A 27,269-nucleotide genomic window follows, 5' to 3' on the forward strand; every position below is an offset into this window, starting at 1 on the left:
TTTTAAGAATACATACAACTTACATACAAGAAGTTGCAAAACAAGCTTTGAGAATTAATGGCGTAATTGTATTTCTCATGAGTTATTTACTTGTTTTCACATAAAAAACGTTTAATACAAATATTGTTGATTGGTTAATACAAATATTGACTACTAATCAATCAAGAACGAAAGAAAGTGTAGCTAAACGGCAGATATACTTTATTGTTAAATTATTGTAATCAGCAAAATGTTACAAAAAGTATTACTGTCTACAGATGTGACCCTTGTTTGTGTTCAACATGCCCTTTCGACTGAAAAAGAAGAAATAATGGGATTGTTGATTGGAGAGGTATGGTATTTTCTGTTTAGAAAAACGTAAACTTATCATTCTTAAAGGCAGGACCTTTGTCAATAAGTTTATTATAATAATATTCTGAATCCATGGTTGGCCTACAACTGAAGGATTTAGGCCATATTCCACCACGCTGGCTAAGTGCAGATTGGCTGACTTTACACACTTTTGAGAACATGGAGAACTCCCAGGCATGCGGTGCAGGCTCATCACAATGTTTTCCTTCATTTTTACAGAAAGTGATATTAATTAATTATTTCCAGAACCCCAGAATAGAAGACCAAGAGTCTTACCCACTATGCTATCATTAAACTAATCCTAAATAAAAGGGAAACCTGTAGCTAACTCTGTTGCACATCTCTAACTATTGACAGGTTTAAATCTAGTAAGCTACCTATCTTTTTATGCAAAGAGCATTATGAAAAAGATAGCAATACATTTAAACTCATTTTAGTTTAGCTTAGAGATTGTGTACAACAGAATTAGCTACTTTTGTATGATAAAAATTAGATAGCTAGTTTTATAAATGTTTAAACTTTCAGGTGCATAATAACAATACTTTAGTATCAATAGTATCCTCTGTTATATTGCGGCGACTGGACAAAAAACCGGACAGGGTTGAAATATCTGAAGAACAGCTAGTGCAGGCTACACTAAGAGCTGAAGAGTTAGTGGCAGAAGTAGGACGGCCACTTAGAGTTGTGGGTTGGTACCATTCCCATCCACACATTACAGTATGGCCCTCACATGTTGGTAAGTGAAATAATTGAAACTGTCCATGCTTGGTGAACGGAGCATGCAAAAAATTAAGTTATGAGCTTAGGAGACTTGAATGAGCACACCTCAACTATTTAGCTCATGCTGGAGGTGCTGCCCAATTGTCACCCTCATGATGCACTTGTGGACATATTGTTAAGTGACTCATATGCACCCAACGTCAGCATCATTGAAGAAACTTCTATTGTGTGATTGAAGTTACGTTATTAAGTATAATCAATAGTTAGTTTAGGTCATCTATTTTGATCAAAGAAAAAAGTTATAAGTTTCTGTATTATTGTATCACAGTTGATGTAAATATCAAGAATTGAATGTTGCTGTCATGTCATCCTCCCACAACCCGCTTCCCCACAAGCCATCAGTCAAGCTGTAAACCTGTAGAATATAATTTGTATGAACTTCTAAGTAGGTACATTGTGTTTGGTATTTGTAATAATTCTAATAAGCTGGGCAGTTGGGAAACTTAAATAAAGCATTTTTGTTACAGATCTTGCTACACAGTCTATGTACCAAAGAATGGACTCAAGCTTTGTTGGAATAATATTTGCTGTATTCCTTACTGATCAACCAGCAAAGGCACCTTCTGTAAGACTTTTTATGATACATTCAAACATCATACTACATAACAAACAAAAGGAAAAGATCAAATATCACTAAATGGTTTAAAAAATAACAAAGATCCACTTAAAAAAACTACAACATACTGAATTAGGATTTGACACAAGAATTTTTAATTTTAATAAAAAAATTATTATTTTTAGATACAAATAACTTGTTTTCAATCTATCAATGAAGGTCCAACTCAGAGTAGAAGAGAAATAGAGTTAGAGATAACAAATAACAATGACTCCCTTACCACTACTAATTTTCAGGTAAGTTTGTAATTTTCACAAGCATGACATTATAGCAACTAATGTTGTTAAAGTTATATGTTTGAATGCGACAGCAAAGTCCTATACCTACATAATAATCGAGATTGAAAGTTTAATAATATGTTTATTGTCAAACAGATTTTGACACAGCTACCGGCTATATTAAAGGAAGAGGAAGATGAAGCATTTAAAAATGAAGCTGGGGAAATTGAAACTGATGATATTATTAACAAACAACACAATTCCGCTGTCAGGACTATTGCAATTGGACATATAGTTGAAAAGGTAAATAATAATATAAATAGTAACATTAATGTACTGTTATTTAATAAGACAACTGACTTTTTGCTTTTTCTTTAAAATAATACCTATTGCTATACTTACTGTAAATATTATGTTAACAAAGATTTTTAATTCCCTCCATTTCAATAAATTCCAAATAGATTTTCATTGTTCCTCAACTGTTAAGCCAACTACCTACCAGGTATTTAGTTTACAGTACAGATGTATCAAAAAATCGAAATAAAGTGGTGATAAATATTTTTATTTTCAAAGAATATCAGACAATTGAAATTGAAATTTCAGGTGATAATACGATAATATATTTAACATAAAGTAACTTAAAAAATTAAAAACCATTTTGAAGATCACTATAAGTATCCAGACCACAATAACTTCATCTTATATTTTCTGAATTTTTACAATTATTTTGTCAGTTTCCTGAAACTGATAATTAAATGATGAAATTTTATTTCGTTATTATCAGTTTTTCCCTGTAATTACAATACTTTTTAAAAGCTTTCTTTAATTTGCCTAGGTTTCTCGTCCCATGTTAGAAGCACTGGTTGCAAGAAATTCATTAAACAGCATCCGTCTAAGGGCACTAAAAAAGCAACATCAGGAGTTGATGTCTAGGTTAGAGAATAATTATGTCTTGTAATGTATAGATTAAGTACAATGATATGTCAGCTAACATTGTAATTACTGGTTTGTTGCAATAAAATCAAATTGTTTAATATGTTTAAAGTATTGGTTTTTTTTTAAACAACTACAACTCATTTTTGTCAATCATTTCAAAACCATCTGATGAATCTACACTTGACATTCTCCTCCTCTTCTTTTCGTCTAGGGGAGTGTATACCATATTTACAACTGCTCCTCTGATGTTTGACAGCACACTGAAGGCAGCATTGCTCCATGTGCCCAATGGTTGCACCACTAAAGAAGACTGATACTGTTCAGGTTGCTGTTCTAAAATCAATTAAAAGATTAAAATACAGGATGTAACCAGATCGCTGGCAAAAACAAAGACAGGTAGGTGATAGTACTGATGATTACTGATATGATACCACAAAAAAAGAAGCTATTAAAAATCCTATAGGTTTCTAAAAGTTTACGATAGATTGCAAATAAAACATCGGACTGACACTAGAAGTCAACGGACGTTGGGAAAGTAGGTCACTCGGAGTCAATGCCGCGTTGTAGGCGGGGCATTGGCCCAAGTTTTGCACGCTATACATTGCGGGTTTGAAAAATACTAAATCACTAAAAGTACAAAACGTGGCAAATGGTTATTGGTATTGGATTGTGTTTAGGTAGTTATAACAATAACGCTAAGTTTTTGCTAGCGTTCTGGTTACACCCTGTATTACAATATAATATACTAGACGATGCCCGCAACTTTGCGTGAATTTGTAATTTCAAAAGTACCGTGGGTGTTCTTTGATTTTCCAGAATAAAAAGTAGCCTATGTCACTCTCCAAGTCTTTAACTATATCCATGCAAAAATTCACGTCAATTCCACTCGAGGTTGCGGTGTGTTAACTACAGGCAAAATGCACAACTGAGTAGGTTCCTGCAGTAGTGAAGCGGTGCGAGAGGGGTGTGATAACGTGATGCGAGAGCTCAGTCATTCATTAACTTGTGACAACTGTCACCCGACCCACACTGCAAGCCTACTCAGTTATATGCATTGACTTATATATTACTTCGTAAGGACAGAGTCATTGGACAAGCAAAATAGCACAGACTCATTGGTTCTAAAATGTTTATTTAGCACCAATGCAACTTCAGTGACGTCTGGATGTCAAACGGGTCGTTCATTAGTATCTAAGAGGTGGCGCTGATTTATTTGGTTCCAAAACCATGAAAAATTTTGTTCGCTTGGGCATATCTTGCCATTTATATCGATGGTTATACGCTATATCTATAGCATAGTCTAGAAAATAAAGAAAGTGCAAACAAGTAATAAAATAAAACCGGCCAAGTGCGAGTCAGGCTCGCGCAATGAGGGTTCCGTAATTCAGTCGTATTTTTTCGACATTTTGCATGATTACTCAAAAACTATGATGCATAAAAACAAATTAAAATCAGTTTTAGAATGCACAGGTGAAGACCTTTCATATGATACCCCACTTGATATAGTTATCTTACTTCGAAAATTGAAAGTACTAATTATTAGTTTATGACCACAAATTAATTTTTTTTTGATGTAACCACAAATTCACGGTTTTCAGATTTTTCCCCTAATGCCAGCTATAAGAACCACCTTCCTGCCAAATTTCATGATTCTAGGTCAACAGGAAGTACCCTGTAGGTTTCTTGACAGACAGACAGACAACAAAGTGATCCTATAAGGGTTCCGTTTTTCCTTTTGAGGTACGGAACCCTAAAAATCATCATCATCATGACAATGGATTTAGGCCATAGTCCACCACACTGACCAAATGCAGATTGGCAGCACCTTAGAGAACATTATGGAGAACTCTCAGGCATGCATGTTTCCTCGCAAATTTTATATGGGTAGTGCTAGGCCGCAATGTTCCGCTACATTGCTGCCGCGACATTGCTGCCTAGCTCGGAATGTAATGTCATATAAGCTTATAGAGATTGTATGGGGACCAGTAGTGCCGCGACAGGACTGTGACAGCACTGTTGCGGCAGCGCAGCTGCGTGCAGCGTGGTTCCGAATCATACCTTTATTGTAATCCTTCTTGTGGTGGTACAAATAAAGAGTATATTAAAAAAGGATTAAAGTCCCCACGGGAGTTTTAAAAAAACCTAAAATCCATGCAGACGTGGGCATCATCTAATAATATTATATACATAATATGGAAGGCTTTTGCATTATGCACACTATTTTTGCTTACCTGCTTGTGGAATATATTCATCTTCACTAGAATCTGTAACTTCTACATCTTTTGTAAGTGTTTCCATTTTCTCTATAGATAAACTTCTAGCTAGAGAACTACTATTATCTGAACTATCACTGACATCTTCTAATGCCATTTCTTCTGGTTTCCAATAATCTAAAATGATATAAAATAACTAAGAAATGGGCAAAAAGCCCTTGTCACAACAGCAAAATATTACAGGAGCTGTTTTGCAGATCCTGTAATATTTTGCTACATAACATCAATTCTATGGGACAAGTTAATTTATTCTGTTTTATATTGCCAATGGTCCCATGTATTAATTATCCACCATTATTCATAGCTGTGATAGCCCCCTTGTGGTTAAAAATTGCGCCTCCGTCCTTACATATGTGCATTTTAATTAAATATCACTTGCTTTAACAGTGAGGGAAATATTTGTGAGAAAACCTGCATGTCTGAGAGTTCTCCATAATGTTCTCAAAGGTGTGTGAAGTCTGCTAATCTGCACTTGGCCAGCGTGCCAGACTATGGCCAAAATTGTCATTCTGAGAAGAGACCAGTAGAGATTCAGTAGTGGACCGGCAATGGGTTGTCCATGATGATGGTTTTTATTTGTCACTTTATTTTCTATAATACTAGCTAATCAAACTGCAGCTTTGCTCGGGTGGAATTTTAAAAAAAAGTGAGGAGGTGAAATTCCTAAAACCCTTGAAACACTTATTTCTTCATTTTTAACCAAAAGTCCAAATTCTTGACTTTCATATAAAATTTAACTCTCTGTTAAACCAGCTCACGGATGAAAAATACATATGATAATTTTCAAAACATCCTATCAAAATGTACTAATATCACAAATTTGAATGTGTCTATTACCTTATCACAGGTCAACTGCTGTAGATCTTAATGAAATTTGGCAATGACAGACATAGGATACTTTTTACCCGGAAAAACCGGCCAAGTGCACTACACCTGTGTACTACTTTTTTTGACATTTTGCATGATAAATCAAAAACTATTACGCATAAAAATAAATAAAAATCTGTTTTAGAATGCACAGGTAAAGCTCTTTCATATGATACCCCATTTGATATGGTTATCTTACTTTGAAAATACTAATTATTTGTTCATGAACACATTTGAACATTTAAATTTTTTTTGTGATATAACCACAAATTTACGGTTTTCGGATTTATTCTTTTACTTGTGCTATAAGACCTACCTACCTGCCAAATTTCATGAGTCTAGATCAATGGGAAATACTCACCGTATAAGTTTTCTTGACAGACACAACAGACAGACAACAAAGTGATCCTAAAAGGGTCCTTTTTCCCTTTGAGGTAAGGCAAACTCTAAAAATCCATTTGATTTTCAGAGCCTAAATCCACATGGACTAAGTTTCAAGTTTCAGCTAATTAATCCATAGTATTATTTGTGTCCATGCTAATATTATAAACTAGCTGATGCCCGCGACTTTGTCCAAGTGGCATTATGTTTTTTAAAAATCCTGTGGGAACTCTGATTTTTCGGGATAAAAAGCCTATATCACTCTCCAGGTCTTTATCTATACCCATGCAAAAAATCACGTCAATCCATAGCAACGTTGCGACGTGATTGAAGGACAAACCAATAAACAAACAAACACACTTTCGCATTTATAATAAGGGTACTGATGCGAAATCAGTGTGAAGATATATTAGATTTGGACAAAATTTGACATACAGGTAACTTACACCCTGGAGATGGACATATTTTTATCCTGGAAAATCCAAGAGCTCAAGAAAGACCAAGACCAAGCCACAGGGGTCGTCTAGTAATAAATAAACGAGTATGCAAAACATTTACCCAAACTTTGTCTGTCATCTGACAATGGCTGCTGATCCGGCTCAATAGTCAATAGATCTAAATTTACATCAGATGCATCTGGTATGAGGCCCTCCAATTCAAATTCAGATTCTACAAATGAATTATTCATTTTATTGCTATGGTCATAGATTCAAATTTTTTTTACTTAGATAAGTCTGTAATGCAAAAAATTAAATAATAATACAAAAAAATCTGTTAATTTCATTTTTAACTTACCTGCATTTTGTTGAACTCTTTTATAGACCTTTATTAGTGGAGGAATTAATTTATATGAGAAAAATAATATTGTAAATGACAAATATAATAATGTATATCCACTAGTATACCTTCCAATGAAGAAAATCAAACTCATTATTATTTGGAGAAGCAAAAATGCCTGAAACAATGGTTGAACTTGATGAAGTGTAAAATGATAACTCTAAATAACTTTCAATAATAAGCTTCATATACAGACTTACTTTGGTATGATTATTATTACGTAAATAAGCAAAACCTATCCATTGTCTTCTAATCCATTTGTTTATTTTGGACACAGCTGCCTTAATTTTTTCATTGTCATGTGAAGCTAAGCGTTTCAGACATGTAGTACGATGCTTAGACTTCAACCAAGTTTCAAATGCATCAATACACACAATTATAATTGAAAATCCGATAACAACTTGTAACACATTCAATTGTCGATACCAGCACATCCTATAAAAAGAAACATACTGGATGAAAGAAAACTAGTACTTACCTATTAATTTAATTTACAGACTCCTGTAACAGTTCCTAATAACTACTTACATAAAAATAATATTAAAACATACAAAGAATAACAAAGACAACCACATTTTTTTCCAAAGTAAAACATCCTCGAGAATACTTAAAGAAATCATAAGTAACAATGACGATGTATTTTGTTTGATTTCAATACTTTTCGGCGATTTCCATATAAAAAACGATTTTATAGAAGAAAACATTTTGTTCATATTTATATTATTTTGTCCAGTTGATTTATTTTACTATCAACATACAAAGAACATACAATTTTTATGTTGTTAATGTTTTTTTAATAATTATTGTTATTTTAAAAAGTACCTATATTAATAAATTTTTATGAATATTTTTACGAATAATTAAGCTCTTTATCTAAACTAGCGGCACGCTATGATGGCCGGTTTGACGTTTGTCCGCTCATGAAGTTCCGTATTAATTGATAACGACTTTGAAGGAAATAATTGTATTACTTTATTGACGATAGTGATGTGCAGAGATTCATAAATTTTATCGAATGTAGTTTTAGGTTTAGGACTCAAAATTTATTTATTAAATTGATTTCTTAAATGTATACAAGTGTAGAAAAATCAGTTTGCACCATTTAAGGGGTGAATGTACTTGTGAATATGAACAATTTTCACTATGTGGACAAACCTCTGAAATCGCAAAAAAATATCAATAAATTTTTAAAAATGGAATCTAATACGATCGTCACATAGGATCGCTGGCTAGCACAACTACTACCTCCGGCAAACTCGCGTCAATGCTCAATGCAAAACAAAGCAGTTTCGAATTGACGTTGCTTCGAAAAGTATAAACTGTCAGTGCAATGCGATTGTGATATAGTTTTGACCTGGCTTTGGATTTCAAATATTGATACTGCATTACTGTTGACCCTTGCTCGTTAATTTGGACTCTGTTCAAGCCCTTTGTTGTGGATTTCGTCGATATGACCGAACGTACGCAGAGAACTGTTCTAAATAGTCAGACACGTGAGTTCCTAATACGCCTTCGTAACTATTTCGATCGTGAAGCTCAAAATGGAGGGCCAATTTTACCTATAACGTCAGTGGTTGAACGCGTAGCTGATGCGCTTAATATTGGACAACGAACTGTTAGACGGATAACTAAAAAAAAATATGGCGAGACTGGCACAGAAGAAAATAAACTTCACACACCAAAAAAGAGAAAACGAGCAAAACCAGTCGTAGGCATCGATAGCTTTGATGCCGATGCTATCCGAAGACATGTTTACGGCTACTATTTACAGAAGGAGTATCCAACAAGAAAAAAGTTGGTGCATTCACTGAAGGAAGCTGGATTATTCTTCGGTGGGGAAAGTTCTTTAACGAAGATTTTGAAGACCATTGGATTTCGATACAAAAAATGTAACAAACGCAAAATATTGATGGAAAGATTTGATATAGCGATGGCAAGGTATACTTTTTTACGGCAAGTGAAAGAAATCAAAAATTGGCAAAATGTTGTGTTCTTGGATGAAACATGGCTTAATGCTAACCATACTGTAGGCCGTTCTTGGAACGATGACACAGCAGCATCTACTTCCAAAGTTCCTGTAGGAAAAGGATCGCGACTTATAATTTGTCACGCCGGAACCATCAACGGGTTTGTCGAAGGTTCTCTCATGGCTTTTGCGTCAAAAACCACTGGAGACTATCATGAAGACATGAATGGAGAAAAGTTTACTGAATGGTTTACCTCAATGTTGTGTAGCCTCCCTGAACCATCTATTATAATTATGGACAACGCCCCATACCACTCGATGCAAATTGACAAGCCACCTGCCCAATCCCAAAAGAAAGCTGATATCGTCGCATGGCTTCGTAAAAATGGCGTAGATGCAAACATGAATATGTTAAAAGCGGAATTAGTACGTCTTTTAAAAGAAAACAAACCAACCAAGATCCGATACGTCATTGACGAAATAGCATTAGAACATGGGCACAGAGTTATACGGTTACCGCCTTACCATTGTGAGTATAATGCGATTGAGTTGGTGTGGGCTCAAATTAAGGGATATGCTGCAAGACACAATACAGAACCCCCATTTACCACAAAAAAAATGCTAAAATTATTAGAAGAAGCTTGTGAACATGTGACTAAAGGAGACTGGGAAAAGGTTGTGAATAGAACTGTTAAATTAATAAGGGAAGATTATGAAAGAGATGTGAAAATAGATAATATTATAGAAAACGAACATATAATTATTAATGTATGTGATGATAGCAGTGACGACAGTGAAAATAGTAGTATGGACGAATCTGATTAATTATGGCCTTTTGTGGCACCTTTTTCGGTATCTTTTGTATTCATATGTTTCTTGTGTGCATATAAAGTATGTATATTCATTTTCGTTCAAATATTCAGTTCGTTCAAATAAATTAAATAAACATATACATTTTTGTTTTATTAAACCTATTTAATCAGGTACAAAAACAAAACTTAATTGTTTTTTGTTCGAGAATAAATTGACATTCCACATCACTATTGTAATGTGTCAAACCGGCCATCATAGCGTGCCGCTAGTGTAATCAACGTCAAACGCAAGTCAAAAACTGTCATAAACGAAACGATGAAACTTTTACCTCTTTGGAGTAAAACCATTCAGACAGATTCAGACAATCTGAGGAGTAAAAAAAGTATTCGTGGTTTTTACAGTGCTGCCAATAGTTGTTAAATATATTATGGTGAAATGTAAACTTTCCCACAGATATGTCTAGATTTGCAACTAGCGTGGCCCCCTCAGTCCCTCTCGCTAAAGCAGATTTTCTTACTTGTGAAATGTCATTCCATGGTCAATTCTTCTACAATTCACGTTGTTTGTCAAATACTCACGTACAACATTTTGACAAACAAATAAGAAGTGGCCACGGACTTTGCCCGTAGCGTTGACGGACGCACGTGTTAGTGAGAGTTTTGGTGTAGTTTTTGTGCTTTTTTAGTGTAATAGTTGGTGTTGGTAAGCATATTTGTTTTGTGATCGTCCCAAGAAGCTTCCAGGCTGTGGAAACATGCACGACGACCCTCTCCACGTTCCCCCTGCCCCAGGGGAATATGTAGAAGTACAAACTACCCCGCTGCCCCCAACATCGGTCCCCCAAGCGGGCCGTAAACGACCATCCGATGAAAGTCCCACACCTGCAGCAAAGAAACCTATTCCCGATCCCGCAACCGCAAACCCCTCGGTTCAATCTATTTATACCCACCCGTCACTTTCCGAAGCGCCCTCGCAGTACCTAGAAACAGACTCAGGCCCCTTTATTGTCTACGTTTCCCGAGCTGTAGCTGATCCCTCGGCTGGCACCGCGCTCAGGGCAATTAAATTTGGTCAATTTTTATTTAAAAACAAGATCCGATCCATCGTTAACGATGGAGTGAAAAGCGTCGGCCGCAATAAAGTCTCTGTAGAGTTCTCATGTGCAGAAGCTGCGAATAGTTTTCTCACCAACCCAGTAATTGAAGCAGCAGAATTTAAAGCTTATATCCCGACATTCAACGTCACTCGAATGGGAATGGTTCGAGGTGTACCAGTGGACTGGCACCTCGACGAATTCGTTGAATCCCTCGAGCTCCCCTCTGGTTGTGGGGAAGTTCTTAAGGCAAGACGACTGAACCGAAAACAAGTTGTAGATGGCGTAGTGGCCTGGATCCCGACCCAGTCGGTTGTTGTGACTTTCAGGGGGCAGACGCTTCCTGCGAAAGTGTATTCCTATCACACATCACTCCCAGTAGAAACCTACATATTCCCTACAATACAGTGCCTGAACTGCTGTCGGTTTGGACCTATAAAGACCCAGTGCCGCTCCAAGCCTAGGTGCTTTAAATGCACACAACCACATACTGGTGATTCTTGTGAAACCACTCTGACTGACTATGCATTGTGTGTACTCTGCACGGGTAAGCATCTAGCCACAGATAAAAGCTGCCCAGAACATAATAGACAACAAGCTATCAAAAAGGCCATGTCCCAAGACAACATTTCCTACAGTGAAGCCTCAGCCCGTTTTCCCCCTAGTAGACCATCCTATGCTGAAATGACGAAGCAAATGTTTGCCCCTCCTACATATACTCCCAGGCCTAGTCCTAAAACCCCCTCCCAGCACTATACTACCCCTCCTAGATCCTACCGGGAAACCATTACCCGCAGTCCTCGTCCCAGAGCACCCGTAGCAAAGGGATACGACAGGCGAGCTCACCAAAATATCATTGGTACCCCCTCCTCCTCCGTCAATAATGGTTCTGCCATAAATAATAATGATCAGGGTTTTACCCATAACACCAGTGACAATGATAACCTAATCTCCATCCTAACTAAATCTTTAGTAAATATCATAGAAAATTTCAATAATCAAACATCACCGACCAACGCAGCCCAAATTTTATTCAAAATCGTTTCTCTCCTACAAAACGGACTTAGTGAAAATAATGCAATGGAACTGTAAAAGCCTGCGCAGTAGAAAACACGAATTAGTTCTTTTAATAAATGAATACAAACCTGTTATTCTTGCCATCTCTGAGTCATGGCTAAGGCCAGGTTCCCACTTTAGGGTTTCAGGTTTTGCTTGTCTTAGGGATGACAGGGATGATGGGTATGCAGGAAGTGCCATACTTATCCGGCGCTCCCTCGTCTACTCTTCCATAACCCTTCCCCCTCACAGTCAGCAGATTAATGCTGTAGCTGCGAGAGTCCTTGACATTTCCTTTCTTTCCTTATATATCCCACATCCCCACTCTTCACTTATTTCAGAACTTAAATCTATCATTGCAGCTCTTCCCTCTCCTGTTGTAGTGATGGGAGACTTTAATTCTCATCACACAGCTTGGGGATCTCATTCATGTGATGGGTTTGCTATTCTCTTGTTGGAAATCTTTGATGAGCTTAATGTCTGTATTCTCAACACCGGTTCTCCGACAAGAAGAGTATACCCAGATCAAAACCCAAAATCTGCCATAGATGTATCTCTTTGCTCTCCCTCCCTAGCTTCACTTATCTCCTGGGAAACCCTCCCAAGTACTCATGGCAGTGATCACTTCCCTGTCCTTCTTTCTTTGACCCGCAGGTCCATACCAGTCATAAATCCTAACCATCTCCTTAAACATAAGCTCTCTAAAGCTCAATGGCCTGTATTTGCTGATACTGTTGACAGGCTTATTGACGCCCTCCCATGTCTGGAGGACGATGGAGACTGTCAACTTTACTATGAGAACTTTCTCAAAATTTTAAAATCATCAGCTGACCTCCATTTTCCTATCAAAAAAACTGAACGAGATTTCTACTCATCACCCCCATGGTGGGACGATGAATGTACAAATATGATCAAACAACGCAAAGAAGCAGAAATTTCCTACACGATGAATATGTCCCGGAGTAATTTTTTGGAATACCAGCGCACTAATGCTGAAACTAGGAGACTTACATCTAAGAAGAAAAAAACTGGCTGGGTATCTTTTTGTGAAACCTTAGACCCTCGCTTCCCTTCTTCTTCTGTTTGGAATAAGATTAAAAGATTTAGAAACTCCCAGTCGCCTAACGACCCATCATCCAATGATTCAAGCTCTTGGTTGGAAGCTTTTGCAGATAAGCTCGCCCCTCCCTACGTTCCCTGTGGGAGTAGCTTCCCTACTCTTACTCCATTACCCTCACCCGATGAAATGGATGCCCCGTTTACCTTTGCTGAGCTTCAGGGAGTTCTCTCCGGACTGAAGGATTCTGCCCCAGGAAATGATGGTATTCCGTACTCCTTCCTTGTAAATCTTAATGATAAGGCTAAATACTGCTACCTTGATATGATTAACAGGTTTCTATTAACAGGATTCATCCCGGAACCGTGGAGGACTCAAGTCATAATCCCAATACGGAAACCTGGCAAAGATCCCCTAAACCCTAACTCGTACCGTCCCATAGCTCTTTCCTCCACGTTGGCTAAAGTTATGGAACATTTGGTAAAAAATCGTTTGGAATGGATAGTGGAAAGTAGAGACTTATTGGCCAGGTCCCAATTTGGCTTCAGAAAGGGGCTTGGCACAATGGATAGTCTTGGAATCATTACGACAGATATTCGAACAGCCCTGGCTAAAGGAGAGTACCTAGTGGGTGTTTTCCTGGATGTAGCGTCGGCATATGATAATGTCCTTCTCCCAATGCTCAGGCACAAGTTGCAACAGCTGAGTGTCCCGCCGAGACTTACGCGTATCATTTGCAATCTTCTCTCACACAGAAACATTCTGGTGAGAACTTCTTCTTCTTCTCTTCCCCCCAGAACCATCTGGAAAGGTCTCCCTCAGGGCTCGGTCCTCAGTCCACTGCTTTATAGCATTTACACTCATGATCTCGAACTATCTGTCGTAAATTTCTGTAACATTCTACAATATGCTGACGACATTGCTCTCTACGTTAGCTCAACTTCCATGGAGAATATTTCAACAAGTCTCAACTCTGCTTTGTACTATCTAGGCCAATGGTTATCCGATCATGGTCTGTCTCTGTCTACCGATAAGTGTAAGGCCGTCATTTTCACCCGGAAAAGAATCATTCCAGACCCCAATATTGTTTACAATGATCAACACATTGCGCTTGAAAATAAAGCTAAATTCTTAGGTCTGATTCTTGACTCAAGACTCAATGGTGCAGCTCATGCCCAATATGTAAGCCGAAAATGTGAAAGTGGAATCAACATACTCCGTGCACTATCAGGGGTGTGGTGGGGATCCCATCAGTATTCCCAAAAACTTTTGTACATCGCCATAGTTCGTAGGCACATAGACTATGGCCTGTTTACTTTAGATCCTATTAACAAAGCGGCTACAGAAAATCTAAACAAAATTCAATACAAATGCTTAAGAATAATACTAGGCGCCATGAAGTCTTCCCCAACCAATACATTACAAGTTGAATGTGTTGATCCCCCAGTGCAAATAAGAAGCCAGTATTTATGTGACCGCTTTATCAGCAAAGTTTTGCAGCTTTCCTCACACCCTTTATTGGACAGCCTTCGACAGCTGTCTTGTGTTATCAGAGCCAACCAGGATAAACCCTTTCTTTTAAAAAGTTTCCTCAAATTTACTTCCCTACCTCATCCAATTGACTCATCTCCCAGACTCCCTCTGTTTTCTTCCCCCTATAAAAGTTTGACTGGCAAGCTCCCAATTGTAAATGTAGGTATTCACAAAGATACAAATGAGGCCAATCATAAATTTAATGAAATTTTACAAAACAACTGGCCTGATTCTCTCACAATATATACTGATGCCACAAAATTATCCCAGAATGGATGCGTTGGTGTAGCATGCTGGATCCCAAAATACAAAATTAGCATTCAATTCAAGTGTCCCCCAGAAACTTCAGTATTCACAGGAGAGTCCATTGGCATTTTAGAAGCAGTCCTTTTCGTTGAAGCCCATAACATAAGACAAGCTTTAATACTGACTGACTCCTTAAGCTGCTTACAAGCTCTTAAGGATAACCCTTTCCGTAGTAAGGTGAGAGTAGCTATTGTGTTTAGGATCAGAGAGGCTTTATATGCATGCCAACAGAAAGGCCTAAATGTTACTCTGGCCTGGATCCCGGGCCACTCCGGTATCTCCGGCAATGAGACTGCCGACGCTAGCGCTAAACTTGCGATCGAACTGGGTACTATGAAGCATTTCATAAACCACCCCCAAGATTTCCGTTCCCTAGCAAAAACTGATTTGGAAAGCTCTTGGAAATCAAAATATGCTGAATCGATTTCTATCAAGGGTAAGCATTATGCTTCTATCCAACCTAACATTCCACGACGGCCTTGGTTCTTCTTTCATAAAAAATCGGCTCGCTGGGTTACCTCTACTATAAGCCGTCTACGAATCGGTCATGCCTCCACCCCTGTCCACTTGTCAAAATTAAGAGTGCGTGACAACTCCCTGTGTGAATGTGGTCTAGACGAAGGATCAGCCCCCCACATACTCTTTTCCAGTCCCAAACTCCCCTTTAAACTTTACGATATCCTCCCTCCTAAAATTCCCCGTCCTCTAAATGTTGAATGTGTCTTAATGTTAGTGTATAGTCCTTATATTAAGTATCTATGTAAATTTTTTAAAATTAACAAACTAAAGCTATAATTTGTGTATTTATGTTTCTCTGTTGTCCTTTCCGTGTGTGTGTCTGTCTCTGTGATTCCAGTTCTAATATTTTATGTAATTGTTATATTATGTCACTAACAATAAATTAACCCTTCTATTACAGTAAACAGTTTAAGATTTTAACTGCACATTTTTACCGGCCAATCTCCTCTGTGTCTCCTTCAAGCTACTTGAGACTGGCAAAGTGCATTGTGCTGACATGGCACTGGAAAAAGCCATATATTAAGAGAAGAAGAAGAAGAAGAAGTGGCCACGGTGATAAGGACAAAACATAACAATTTTGTCACGTTCTAACAAGAGGTTAAATGCATTTAGCTATCTCGCTCTAACAGTAAGTGTCACAATAGGGCTACTTCTAACAGTCCTTATTCTGAGGAACTTTCCAGTCTAATCACGAATCTATTGAGCGTAGCTTCTTCGTCACAGATATGTCCAGATATGCAACTAGCGTGATCCCCTCAGTCCCTCTCGCTCAAGCAGAGGTACTTACTTGTGAAATGTTATTCCGTCTATTGTATGCTGCTGTATAAAATAAAATAAAATAAACCCACCATTGCACAATAACTTCAAAAACAAAAAACAACAAAACGAATCAATTATTTATTTACAATACTTGAGTCAACATAACCTCACTTCACGTTGTTTGCCAAAATCTCACGTACAAATACATTTTGGCAAACAAATAAAAGTGGCCACGGTGATAAGGACAAAACATAATCATTTTGTCACGTTCTAATAAGAGCTTAAATGCATTTAGCTGTCTCGCTCTAACAGTAAGTGACACAATAGGGCTACTTCTAATAGTCCTTATTCCGAGTTCTGGTGTAGTACGTAGTAGTACTTCCAACTTCTTTGGTTCTTCGTAATTCGTTTTGAAGGCTTTGAAGTTTTGAACTCGCATTGAAGGTTGAACCAATATCTATGCTCTTGAGTCTAGATATAGGTTCGACTCTAGACTAGTATATAGTCAAAGAGTATAATACTCAGAATAAGGACTGTAGTGATCTGTGGTTGAAGGTTTGAAGCTCGTTTGAACAAAGAGGATTGAAGATGGTTTGAAACGTGGTTTGAAACGAAATCTGTAGGTATTTGAAATAATATGGAAAGTAGGTAACTATGAAGTACCAAAAGTATCAAAGATGACTGGTAATGGGTCATTTGACAATCAATTTGATGATTTTTCGCCCATTTCGGCTTACAATATCCTCAACGAAAAAAGAGATGCGGTAAGTTTAGTAATTAACCATCGACATTAGAATATACAACCTCCCTGGCGCAGTGGTGAGCGCTGTGGTCTTAATAGTGGGAGCTCCCGGGTTCGATTCCTGGCAGGGGTTTGGAATTTTATAATTTCTAAATTTCTGGTCTGGTCTGGTGGGAGGCTTCGGCCGTGGCTAGTTACCACCCTACCGGCAAAGCCGTGCCGCCAAGCGATTTAGTGTTCCGGTACGATGCCGTGTAGAAACCAAAGGGGTATGGGTTTAATAAAAACTGCCATACCCCTTCCAGGTTAGCCCGCTATCATCTTAGACGGCATCATCACTTACCACCAGGTGAGATTGCAGTCAAGGGCTAACTTGTATCTGAATAAAATAAAATAAAAAAAATACAATACCTAATATGTCCATGTACCTTATATAACGGTGATTTTGTAGTTAAAATAATAATGTGCTCCATTAATTTATAGATTTCGGAAAATCTATATACAAAATTACAAAACTATAAAAGTGAAAAGTTGTCGTACTTAATAGCAAAGCCAGTGAAAAATATATTTCACCATGACGGGACAGTTTATACAGGTTCTGCTGGCTTGGCATTATTTTATTTGATGTCTTCATTAGGTAAGAGTGAAGGATATGATGATATTTTAAAGGTATGGTATTTTAAGTTTTATATTTTGATTTTATTTGCATGTAGGTATCTCTCTTTGGTCTATGTAAATATAAGTTTACAACAAAACACCTAGTGATCTCTTATATTGTAGACTAACTTATGCCTGCAACTTCGTTCTGCGTGGAGTACACAAATTTCAAACAGCTATTTTAGCTTCCTTAGGGGTTGAATTTTCAAATCTTATTTCTTAGCAGATGTCTATGTCATAATGGCTATTCCTTATATATATATTTAAAAATGTATATTAAAATATTATATAGCTGATATACATTAAAAAGAGTTTAATATAATATAATGCAAACTATTGCAATTTTTAGAAGGCATTAGAATTCCTTGAACTTAAAAATGTCAAAGGAAAACGCATTAGCTTCTTGTGTGGTGATGCTGGTATGTTGGCAATAGCTACTGTAATTTCTTACAAGCTTGGGAATAGACGCCCAGATAATTTGCCTCAGTATGGAAACTTAGCACAAAGGTGAAATAGATTTTTTTTAATAGAATAAATTATTATAATAGTTATTCAGTCAAAATTTGGCAGTAGCTCATGGAACTAGGAATCAGCTTAGCTCATTATAGTAGTTGCTTGGTCACATTGATTTAAAACTGTTTTCAACTAACTTTCAAATAAAATGGAAGTTCTTAATTCGACCCGTTCTTTATGCACTCACTACTTACACTGAGATTGCCAATTTTTTTAAACTAACATCAACATAAGTTTGAAAGCACTTCAGTAGAGAACTTCTGTAACAATTCTATCAATCATTACAGATTTCTGTGAAAACTGCTATTCACTATTATAGTGAGTATTCATCAAAGAGAAAAGAAAAGTTATTTATTCATATAATAGACTTAGTGGTGCTTTTGAATCATCTAGTCAATCAATATCAATGTGTGGGATTATAAAAAGGTCAACCAACCAAACTCATATTTGATTTTCCGGGATCAAAAGTAGCCTAGGTCCTTCCCGGTATGCAAGAAGCTGTCTGTATCAAATTCCGTCAAAATCGGTTAAACGGATGGGCCGTGAAAAGCTGGCAGACAGACACACAACTTTCGCATTTATAGTATTAGTATGGATTTGTTAAAGTAAAATTATATAATATGAAGTTTTGAATTAGAAAGAAAATTGTGATAACATTTATTTTTATTCCTATTTTAGACTAACAAAACTCATTTCACTGTTAAATGATTCACCAGATGAACTACTGTATGGTAAGGCTGGATACCTTTATGCGGTACTCTTTGTTAACAAACATGTTGCTGGAAATGGAAATGACCTAATTCCTGCTAACCATATTGTACAGGTAACTCTAACCTTCTATTTTGATGCAGCACACACATGTTGGGTCAAATGAAATATTACTATTTTTCATGCATACAAATAGAAACGCACTACCAACACTCAACACAACTTGCAGGGTGTTGGTTATTTGTCCTAACATGGACATGCCATAGGATGTTGTAGATCTATTTCTGCGATGATTACAGATCAATAGATAGATATAAATACTTTATTGCCCACGTGAATTAAACAAGACAAGAAACAAAGAAATTAAAAACTAAAACAATTGTATGCAAAGGCGGTCTTTTTGCTCAGAGCAATCTCCACCAGGCAGCCTTTCTTCTATCTTCATACTGTAGCGTTTAATAACCGTTAGCTTCAATTTACAGATTATTGCTTCTATCCTGAGGGCTGGGAAAGAGTTTGCACAACAAAAGAAATCTGAGAGTCCACTTTTGTGGCAATGGCATGAAAAAATATATCTAGGAGCAGCACATGGTGTAGCTGGGATTTTGTATATGCTGCTGCAGGTTAGTCTTGATTCTTTAACAGTCATGCAGTCAACTAGAAAATTGTGAAGTGACCTACAGTGGCAAGTCGTAGTCAGCATTGTAGGCCGGACGGAGGAAAGGAGTGTAATGAACAACATTTGGACATATTATATTTGACAAGTTAGTCCCACACTTTTGACTAATAATTAGTACCTAACTATACATTTTTGGATTTTTTCTCGCTTTGTGTAAAATACCCTATTTGGAGTTATTTACAATTTTTTTACCTAAATCGAACCCGAACCCGTTACTGTTATCATGGACAATATGAAAATGTATGTTTTATAATAATTATGTATATGTAAAAGTCTACTTTTTAATAAGCTATTACATGAATCGCGATTTACTGTTAGCCATTGAAGAGTTCTGTCCTCAATCTCCGAAACTATTCATCAGATGGACGACATTACCTTTATAAGAAAAAGAGAATTATCAAAATCGGTTGAGATTTGACGAAGTTATTGAGTTAAAGGGGAAAAAATTAATTGCCTATCCCAGAAGAGTTCTGTTTTTCTACTTGATAAATTATATTAAATCAAGTAAGTAGGTAAGGTAACGACACCAATTATGGACGGTTTAAGGACAAAAAAAAATATATTTCAATATATCTCCTTAGATAAGAAACATATACAGTTAGAACTAAATGTAGCATGAAGGTTGGGTTTTCCTTTATGTAATTTAATTATAATAACTAGGCTAAGATAACTAGGTCAAATAAAATAATTAAAATATTCAAACTGTATTTAAAATATTCATTCAACCAATGATGTACAAGTAAAAATCTAGTAATGGACACCCAATAATGAACAAGATCTAGTAATGGACGCCCATTAATTAACAAAATCCAGTTATGGACATCCAATTAATGGACAATGGATGGACAGATAGGTACCAACTTGTTTTTATATTTATGAAGCCAGCATGGTGGAGGATGCAATGGTAAAAATGAAGAACTGAGTTATGAGTATGATTCTTTCATATTTATTAACTAAAAACTAATTAGTCAGAAAAGTATTCATTTTCATTAGTTCGATCCCATTTTCAGCACAAAAATCAGAAAGATGCAGCGTTAAATGAGACCTGTGTCCATCTAGGAAAAATAAAATGGGTTTTTTTATGTTTTGTTCTATAAGCCATGGGTGAAATATGTTGGTAATGAACTCATAAAATGTGGCCCCGCACATCCATCCGGTTTGAGACCTGCCAATCCCAAAATTATCTGGACATTTACTCGATACAGCTGCTGGGATTCTCTCGTAATTATAAACAACCATGGGAGGAGCCAAAGTCCCTGCAGCATTCGCAGTAATTAAAACTGTGAGATTATCTTTTTCGTCCCCTGAAGAGCTGTATACATGTTTATCACCTCGTCTAGCAAGTACTTTTCCTGGTTTAGGCGACAAGTAAAATGCACTCTCATCTGTATTAAATATTCTATCAGGCTCTTCAAGCACCGACTTTAAATCTTTTTCCTGTAAATAATCATCGATTTCTTTAAACCATATTTCTATGTCTTGTTCTGTTACATTGTCTCTCGCTGTAGTTAAGTTTTGAGAAGTTCTTTCAGAAATTATAGGATGTCGCTTTAAAAACAGACTATACCACTTCTTTCCTGGGCGATTGTTGACAAAAGGTGTTACTTGGCGTTTTTCCGAAATTATTCTTTGAACGCTGTCAAGCAGCTCATCTTTGGTTATCGGAATATGCTTTTCACTCATTAGTTCAACCCACAATTCTTAATACACGTTCTTCATCTTTAGATAAATACGTGGCTGGACCCATGGAACACTCAAGCGGACTTCTTCCTGTTATTTTATTGTGTAATGTTACTCTTGGCACCCCAAATCTTTCAGCAGCTTTAGCAATTTTTCCCCCTTCCTAACCGCTTCTATGGCGTTCCCCATTTGCTCGGGGGTGTAATTTTTCTTTGGTGCCATTCTATAAAGATAAAATACAAAATTAAAAGGTTTAAATATAACCCAGACGCCATACCCCCAACCCATCCTAATTTCTCTTTCCTGCTCCATCATCAAGCCCTGATCATCATATATCTATAATAATCTAATCATCGGGACTATTCTAATACCAACGACAACACAAGAGTAAGTTGTTGAGGAGTTGGGTGTTTCGAAACTTTAAATGATGCTGCAGATGAAAATAGCTGAGATTACTTTACTGGTGGTAGGACTCTTCTTGCGGAGTTCGTCCGGGTAGGTACCACCGCGGTGTCCGTTATTCTACCGTGAAGCAGTATTACTGTGTTTCGGTTTGAAGGGCGCTGTACGCCGACGTGATTACTGTTCAAAATGAGACCTAAGAACTGTTGTCTCAGGGTGATGAGTGCAGTGCAGTGTGTCGTATGATACTGCAATGCAAAATTATGGGACGCACTGCATCTGACATGGGCAGGCGTATCACTTAACATCAGGTGAACGTCTTGCTCGTCTCATCATTCAATGATATTAAAAAAAAAACTTAATCAACTAGGAAAAGAGCTAATAATCCTCAAAGGGCTGAACAGATTTTTATTAAACATAACATCCAACCGTCCACCATCATACATCATCATTCACCTTTCATCATCATTTACCATCTCGATAATTTCAGCTGTCAAACAGAAAACACCGCATCAGAATCGGTTCATTCGTTTATAAGCTACGATGCTCTAGACAGCTACACAGATACATATGTTAAACTTATAACAACCCTCGTTTCTTTCGTCGGAGGTTAAAAAATAACTGAAATAAAATTGATCTGTCCATCACTGGGAACTGTAGAATTCCAGTAATGAACATAATATGTCTATAACTGGGTATTCTTTAGTTTCCAATTATGAACATTTTATGTCCATTACTGGATTCTGTAGAGCAAAATAAAAATAAAGTAGTTACTTTGAAAGAGAAAATTGAGCATCGCACAATAAAGCTCAAATTCTAGAACAGACAAAAAAAAGTAGTTGTGACACAATGTTCATGATTGGTAAATGCTTGAAAAAAAAATCCAGTAATGTACATCATCAAATTCGCATTACAAATCAAAACTGTCCTGGCTTATTGCTGTGGATTATTTGGTCAATTTATCATACTACACATAAAATAATGTCTCATTTCTATACCACACCTCTATTAGAGTCTATAAACAAAAGTATTCACTTACTTCCTTAATGATTTCCTTAATAGAACTGGATTATTTGTGAACAACTCACTGCACACGAAACTAACCATTCGCCATTTTGAAACAAAATGGCCGAGGGAAATGATACGTCACCTTTTGACAGATGGGCTGTCAAAGTCTATGTTTAAGTGTTGCCAGAATTTAAAATCAAATTTGTACCCTTAATTTATAAACTTTTTTCTTTTTTTGTCCATTATTGGGGTGATGTACAACACTGGTGTCATTACCTTATGCCAAGTTGAATTCAAATCCGTTCATGTAATTTTATTGTTATGCGCCGTGCGCGCAAAGATAGACACGAAAAACTAAATAAACAAGGTTTTGTCAATATTATTGCTTCCTTGGATTAAAATTTTCAAGATATATATGTACATTATCCCGACTGTGTGTGTGTGTGTGTATGTATGTTAACTCCTTCACGCAAAAACTACTGGACGGATTTGGCTAAAATTTGGAATGGAGATAGATACCCTGGATTAACACATAGGCTACTTTTTATCCCGGAAAAAAAGAGTTCCCGCGGGATTTTGAAAAACGTAAATCCACGCGAAGTCGCGGGCATCAGCTAGTGTATAATATGCAGAACTCGTTGAGTAATAGTTTTATTATAAATACCTACCTATAACTAAGGCAAGTGAGGTTTTTGGTAGCTTTTTGATAGCTAGATTTAATTTTGGCTGTGTTTTCAGGCTCGTGAATACATAGATGCGAATGAAGTACGAGATTATATCAAACCTTCATTGGATTGGTTGCTAAATCAAAAATTTTCTGGTGGCAACTACCCATCCTCCTTAGGAAGTGCTTCTGGTGATAGATTAGTGCAATGGTGCCACGGCGCGCCCGGATTTGTGCCTCTGTGTTTATTAGCTTATCAGGTAATTCAGGCTTTAATTTGGTTTGTGGATTGGAATAATGGGATTTAATAAAAACTAAACTGACGTCAATGTTCTTAACTAGACTTGGATTTGGTGTAGTTCATTATTTTGAGCTGGTTCCGAGGCTGTATCTAGCAGAGCCGAGAATTGATAGATGACGTAAAATTATCACGTCATCTAACAATAATCTGATTGGTCTAAGGCTGTGGCCTCAATGCGACAGCGGTGGGCGGGGCGGGAGCGGGCCTATACATTATCCCCAAGCCTTATATTTGCATTAGTATTTACTGAAATAAACAGATGTAACAGATACAGTCTCACTGTAAGGGTTATAAACACAGAAATCAATAATAAGGCACTAGAAATGCTGTGTAGTCCGCGACCGGTCGAGATGGCAATCGGGGTATGAAGCGGGGGGACGCCTCGCACACACGCGCTTGCCCGCACCGGGTTAGCGCCGGGGGTTCCCTCCCCGATTGCCATTTCAACCTGTCGCGTATTGTACGTGTGACCTTGTCGCCGTGTTGACTGTTGAGTACGCGTACGTCGCATGCGCAACGATGTGGGAGGTAAGTGAACGATGCGACGCATTTGCTACCATAACAGCCAAGGTACTTGACGGACTCCTGGATAGAAAACTGGATCAATACCTAGACCTACATGATGCACAGTTTGGGTTCAGGGCAGGGCTTTCCACGGAGAGTGCCGTGTTGACCCTAAAGGAGACCGTCAAGTATTATACGAGCAGGAAAACACCAGTGTACGCCTGCTTCTTGGATCTCTCAAAAGCGTTTGATCTGGTTTCTTACCCGATACTCTGGGACAAGCTCAGACGCACTGGCATGCCTCAGGAACTCATCAGCATCTTTAGGCACTGGTATGCAAGGCAGGATAACCAGGTAAGGTGGGCGGGGGTATACTCGGACACGTATAGGCTGGAATGCGGAGTCAGGCAAGGTGGGAGGAGCTCACCGAAGCTTTTCAGCCTGTACGTGAATGAGCTGATCGAGGGGCTCAGCAGCATGCATGCGGGATGTTCGATTGATAATCAGATGATTAATAACATCAGTTACGCGGATGATATGGTGCTGCTGAGCCCATCGGTCTGCGCGCTGAGAGATTTGCTGCGGGTGTGCGAAGACTATGCTGAAAAGCATGGACTTAAATATAATGTAAAAAAAAGCATGCTCATGGTCTTTGCGGCGGGTAGCATTTCTCCCAGCTATGTACCTCCAGTGAGACTGTACGGTGCAGAGCTGGTTAGGGTGCCCAAGTTCACATACCTGGGTCATGTGGTTACAGCAGACATGAAAGATAATTGTGACATTGATAGGGAACGGAGGGCGTTGGCGGTTAGAGGGAATATGATAGCTCGCAGATTTGCTCGTTGCACAAAAGAAGTTAAGGTCACTTTGTTCAAGTCCTTTTGTCAGAGCTTCTACACGTGCAGTCTGTGGGTTGACTATACCCAAAAATCTATAAACGCCCTCCGAGTCCAGTATAATAACATCTTCAGAATAATGTTGGGACTGCCTCGGTACTGTAGCGCGTCCGGTATGTTTGCGGATAACTGTGTAGACGGCTTCTTCGCAATCATACGGAAAAGGATCGCCTCAATTAAAAGTAGGTTGGAGAGAAGTCCTAACATTATCCTGAAGGTGATAGCAGACAGACAGGACAGCGCTCTCAAGGCGCACTGGATGTCTGCATTAGTTAATAAGTTTATTAATTATATTAACTAACATAGAATAAGTTTCTTACTAACATACATTATATTATAATATAGTTACTAACATAGATTAAGATGGTTACTAACATAATATGGGCCTTGATGTCTGTGAAATAAAGATTATTTATTATTTATTTATTATTTATTTGCAACCTTAACGCGCTAACCCTATGGCTCAATTCTGTCTGCACAGCATTGAGCGTAAATGTGTTGGCGTGATTGTGTAGAACTATGTTTGTGTATGTAGCAAGGCGGCGACATGTATTCTGTGTAGTTTGAAGCGGTACACAGCAGTTCTTATGCCTTATTATTAGGATTTCTGTTACAAATGTACCATAAGTTCCTGTTTTACCATTTTGGTATGGGACGCTAATAACCATAAAAACTACATTTTTCAGGTATTTTTGGAAGAAAAATATCTTGAAACCGCCATTCAGTGTGGAGATGTGATCTGGCAAAGAGGAATATGTACAAAAGGTTATAGTATATGTCATGGAGTGAGTGGTAATGCATATTCATTTCTGCAACTTTATCAAGCCACTAAGGTAAATCTAATCTATAAAATATATAAAAGGAAAAGCTGACTGACTGACTGATCTATTAACGCACACCTCTAACTAGTAACTACTGGACGGATCGGGCTCAAATTTGTTATAAGAGATTATGACGTAGACATCCGTTAAGAAAGGATTTTTCAACCCCTAAAGGGGTAAAATAGCGGTTTGAAATTTGTGTAGTCCACGCGGACGAAGTCGCCGAAATAAGCTAGTAAATTATAAAGGGCTGGGCACACCTGTGATTTGCCACCTCCACCTTAGCTAGTCACTAATACAAAATTCTTTATCGTTTCGCTTTTGACAGCGCTATCTTGCGTGGTCGTCACTGCAGTGCTGTGGCACGCTTAACAATGGGTCTCCATTCCTCTCCAATGGCGCCTTCCTAGTGCACTTATGTAAGGGGACGTCCATCGCAGCCCTCACTAATTAGTCTGTCTCATGGGCGATCTACCACGCGCTCTGGTGCCCTTCTACTCTTCATAAGGACATAAGCTACTTTTTATACCGGTAACCCAAAGAGTTCCCACGGGATTCTTAAAAGTCCATATGTTTAACCAATTTGTGGTACAGAGTGTGTGCATCGCAAAAATTGACATAGGTAGCTTTTTCCCCACAGGATTTTAAAAAACCTAAATCCATGCGGACGAAGTCGCGGGCATCATCTAGTGTTAAATGTTAATGTATGACGGTTAAACTCTGGTGCTTATCAGAGTATGCTTGACAAGCCTCAAACCCGTCTGCGGTCCGTTTTCAATAGGCCTCTCTGCTCGCGGCGCGTCGCCCAGGCATCATGTAAAATTTTCAGAATCCACAGCACCTATACAGAGCCTGTTGCTTCATGGAGTGGTGTGTGGCGGAGCGTCCAGGAACAGAGTTGCATCGCCCAGATAGACCAGCGTCATTGTTCGAGGGTTTACTAGGACGTATATACTTGGCCGAAGATATTATGCATCCTTTGCAGGCAAAATTTCCAGCATTTTGTTTGTAAAAAGGCATCTAACTTTTGTATTTTAAATAACTTCGTGAAAATTATCAAATTAGCTAAGCTTTCAATTTAGGTACAGGCATTAAATCTTTATCGTTCACATAGCATTATTTTTAGACCTGCCCTCTTAGTTTAAGAAGGTTGGTGAATCCGGAAATTAAGTCTGTTCTGTTTGACTGCTAGGTCTAACAGATCGGAAGCATAATATTTATTTCGTTTCTGTAAAAAATTCCGATTCGTAGACTGCTCGGACTATCAGAATACTTGGCACATAATAATTAGTTGCGGACTGTAGGTATTTTTCCCCGAATTTTTCGACAATCG

General features: G+C 37.7%; 4 protein-coding genes across 8 annotated transcripts in view; 2 read left to right on the forward strand and 2 right to left on the reverse strand.

Moving 5' to 3' along the window:
• Positions 1 to 3,012, forward strand: LOC117996313 (lys-63-specific deubiquitinase BRCC36-like). Its single transcript, XM_034984366.2, has 6 exons — positions 1 to 331; positions 877 to 1,087; positions 1,599 to 1,696; positions 1,873 to 1,983; positions 2,122 to 2,268; positions 2,801 to 3,012. Exons 1-6 carry the CDS (start codon positions 230 to 232, stop codon positions 2,921 to 2,923), a joined length of 792 nt encoding a protein of 263 aa, XP_034840257.1. The 5' UTR covers positions 1 to 229; the 3' UTR covers positions 2,924 to 3,012.
• The window catches only part of mrj (DnaJ heat shock protein family (Hsp40) member B6 mrj), a 52,888-nt gene extending 42,579 nt beyond the window's left edge, over positions 1 to 10,309 (reverse strand). The window contains exon 1 of the mRNA XM_069508832.1: positions 8,139 to 10,309. The gene's annotated coding sequence lies outside the window, so the exon portion shown is untranslated. The remainder of the gene's footprint in view (positions 1 to 8,138) is intronic.
• On the reverse strand, positions 2,507 to 10,508 carry LOC117996303 (uncharacterized). 3 transcript variants are annotated; one of them, XM_069508799.1, is made up of 6 exons: positions 10,367 to 10,508; positions 7,460 to 7,694; positions 7,218 to 7,377; positions 6,981 to 7,091; positions 5,133 to 5,291; positions 2,507 to 3,234 (listed from the first exon to the last, which is right to left on the reverse strand). In XM_069508799.1, the coding sequence occupies exons 2-6, from the start codon at positions 7,691 to 7,693 to the stop codon at positions 3,032 to 3,034; spliced, it is 867 nt and encodes a 288-aa protein (XP_069364900.1). In that variant the 5' UTR covers position 7,694; positions 10,367 to 10,508; the 3' UTR covers positions 2,507 to 3,031. The 3 variants fall into 3 exon arrangements, with proteins under 3 accessions (XP_069364900.1, XP_069364895.1, XP_069364892.1); XM_069508794.1 differs by lacking the exon at positions 10,367 to 10,508 and adding an exon at positions 8,082 to 8,105; XM_069508791.1 differs by lacking the exon at positions 10,367 to 10,508 and adding an exon at positions 7,788 to 8,070.
• Positions 10,324 to 27,045, forward strand: LOC117996300 (lanC-like protein 2). 3 transcript variants are annotated; one of them, XM_069508783.1, is made up of 9 exons: positions 15,963 to 16,230; positions 16,917 to 17,125; positions 17,587 to 17,772; positions 18,110 to 18,267; positions 18,952 to 19,096; positions 19,464 to 19,604; positions 23,489 to 23,674; positions 25,802 to 25,948; positions 26,766 to 27,045. In XM_069508783.1, the coding sequence occupies exons 2-9, from the start codon at positions 17,039 to 17,041 to the stop codon at positions 26,946 to 26,948; spliced, it is 1,233 nt and encodes a 410-aa protein (XP_069364884.1). In that variant the 5' UTR covers positions 15,963 to 16,230; positions 16,917 to 17,038; the 3' UTR covers positions 26,949 to 27,045. The 3 variants fall into 3 exon arrangements, 2 of the variants coding, with proteins under 2 accessions (XP_069364884.1, XP_034840238.1); XM_034984347.2 differs by lacking the exon at positions 15,963 to 16,230 and having other exon boundaries at positions 16,339 to 17,125; XR_011238445.1 differs by lacking the exons at positions 16,917 to 17,125; positions 18,110 to 18,267; positions 18,952 to 19,096; ... (2 more) ...; positions 25,802 to 25,948; positions 26,766 to 27,045 and having other exon boundaries at positions 10,324 to 16,230; positions 17,587 to 17,658.
• Positions 27,046 to 27,269: the final 224 nt, after the last annotated feature.

The sequence above is a fragment of the Maniola hyperantus genome, chromosome 3 (assembly GCF_902806685.2).
Source record: "Maniola hyperantus chromosome 3, iAphHyp1.2, whole genome shotgun sequence".
NCBI lineage: Eukaryota > Metazoa > Arthropoda > Insecta > Lepidoptera > Nymphalidae > Maniola > Maniola hyperantus.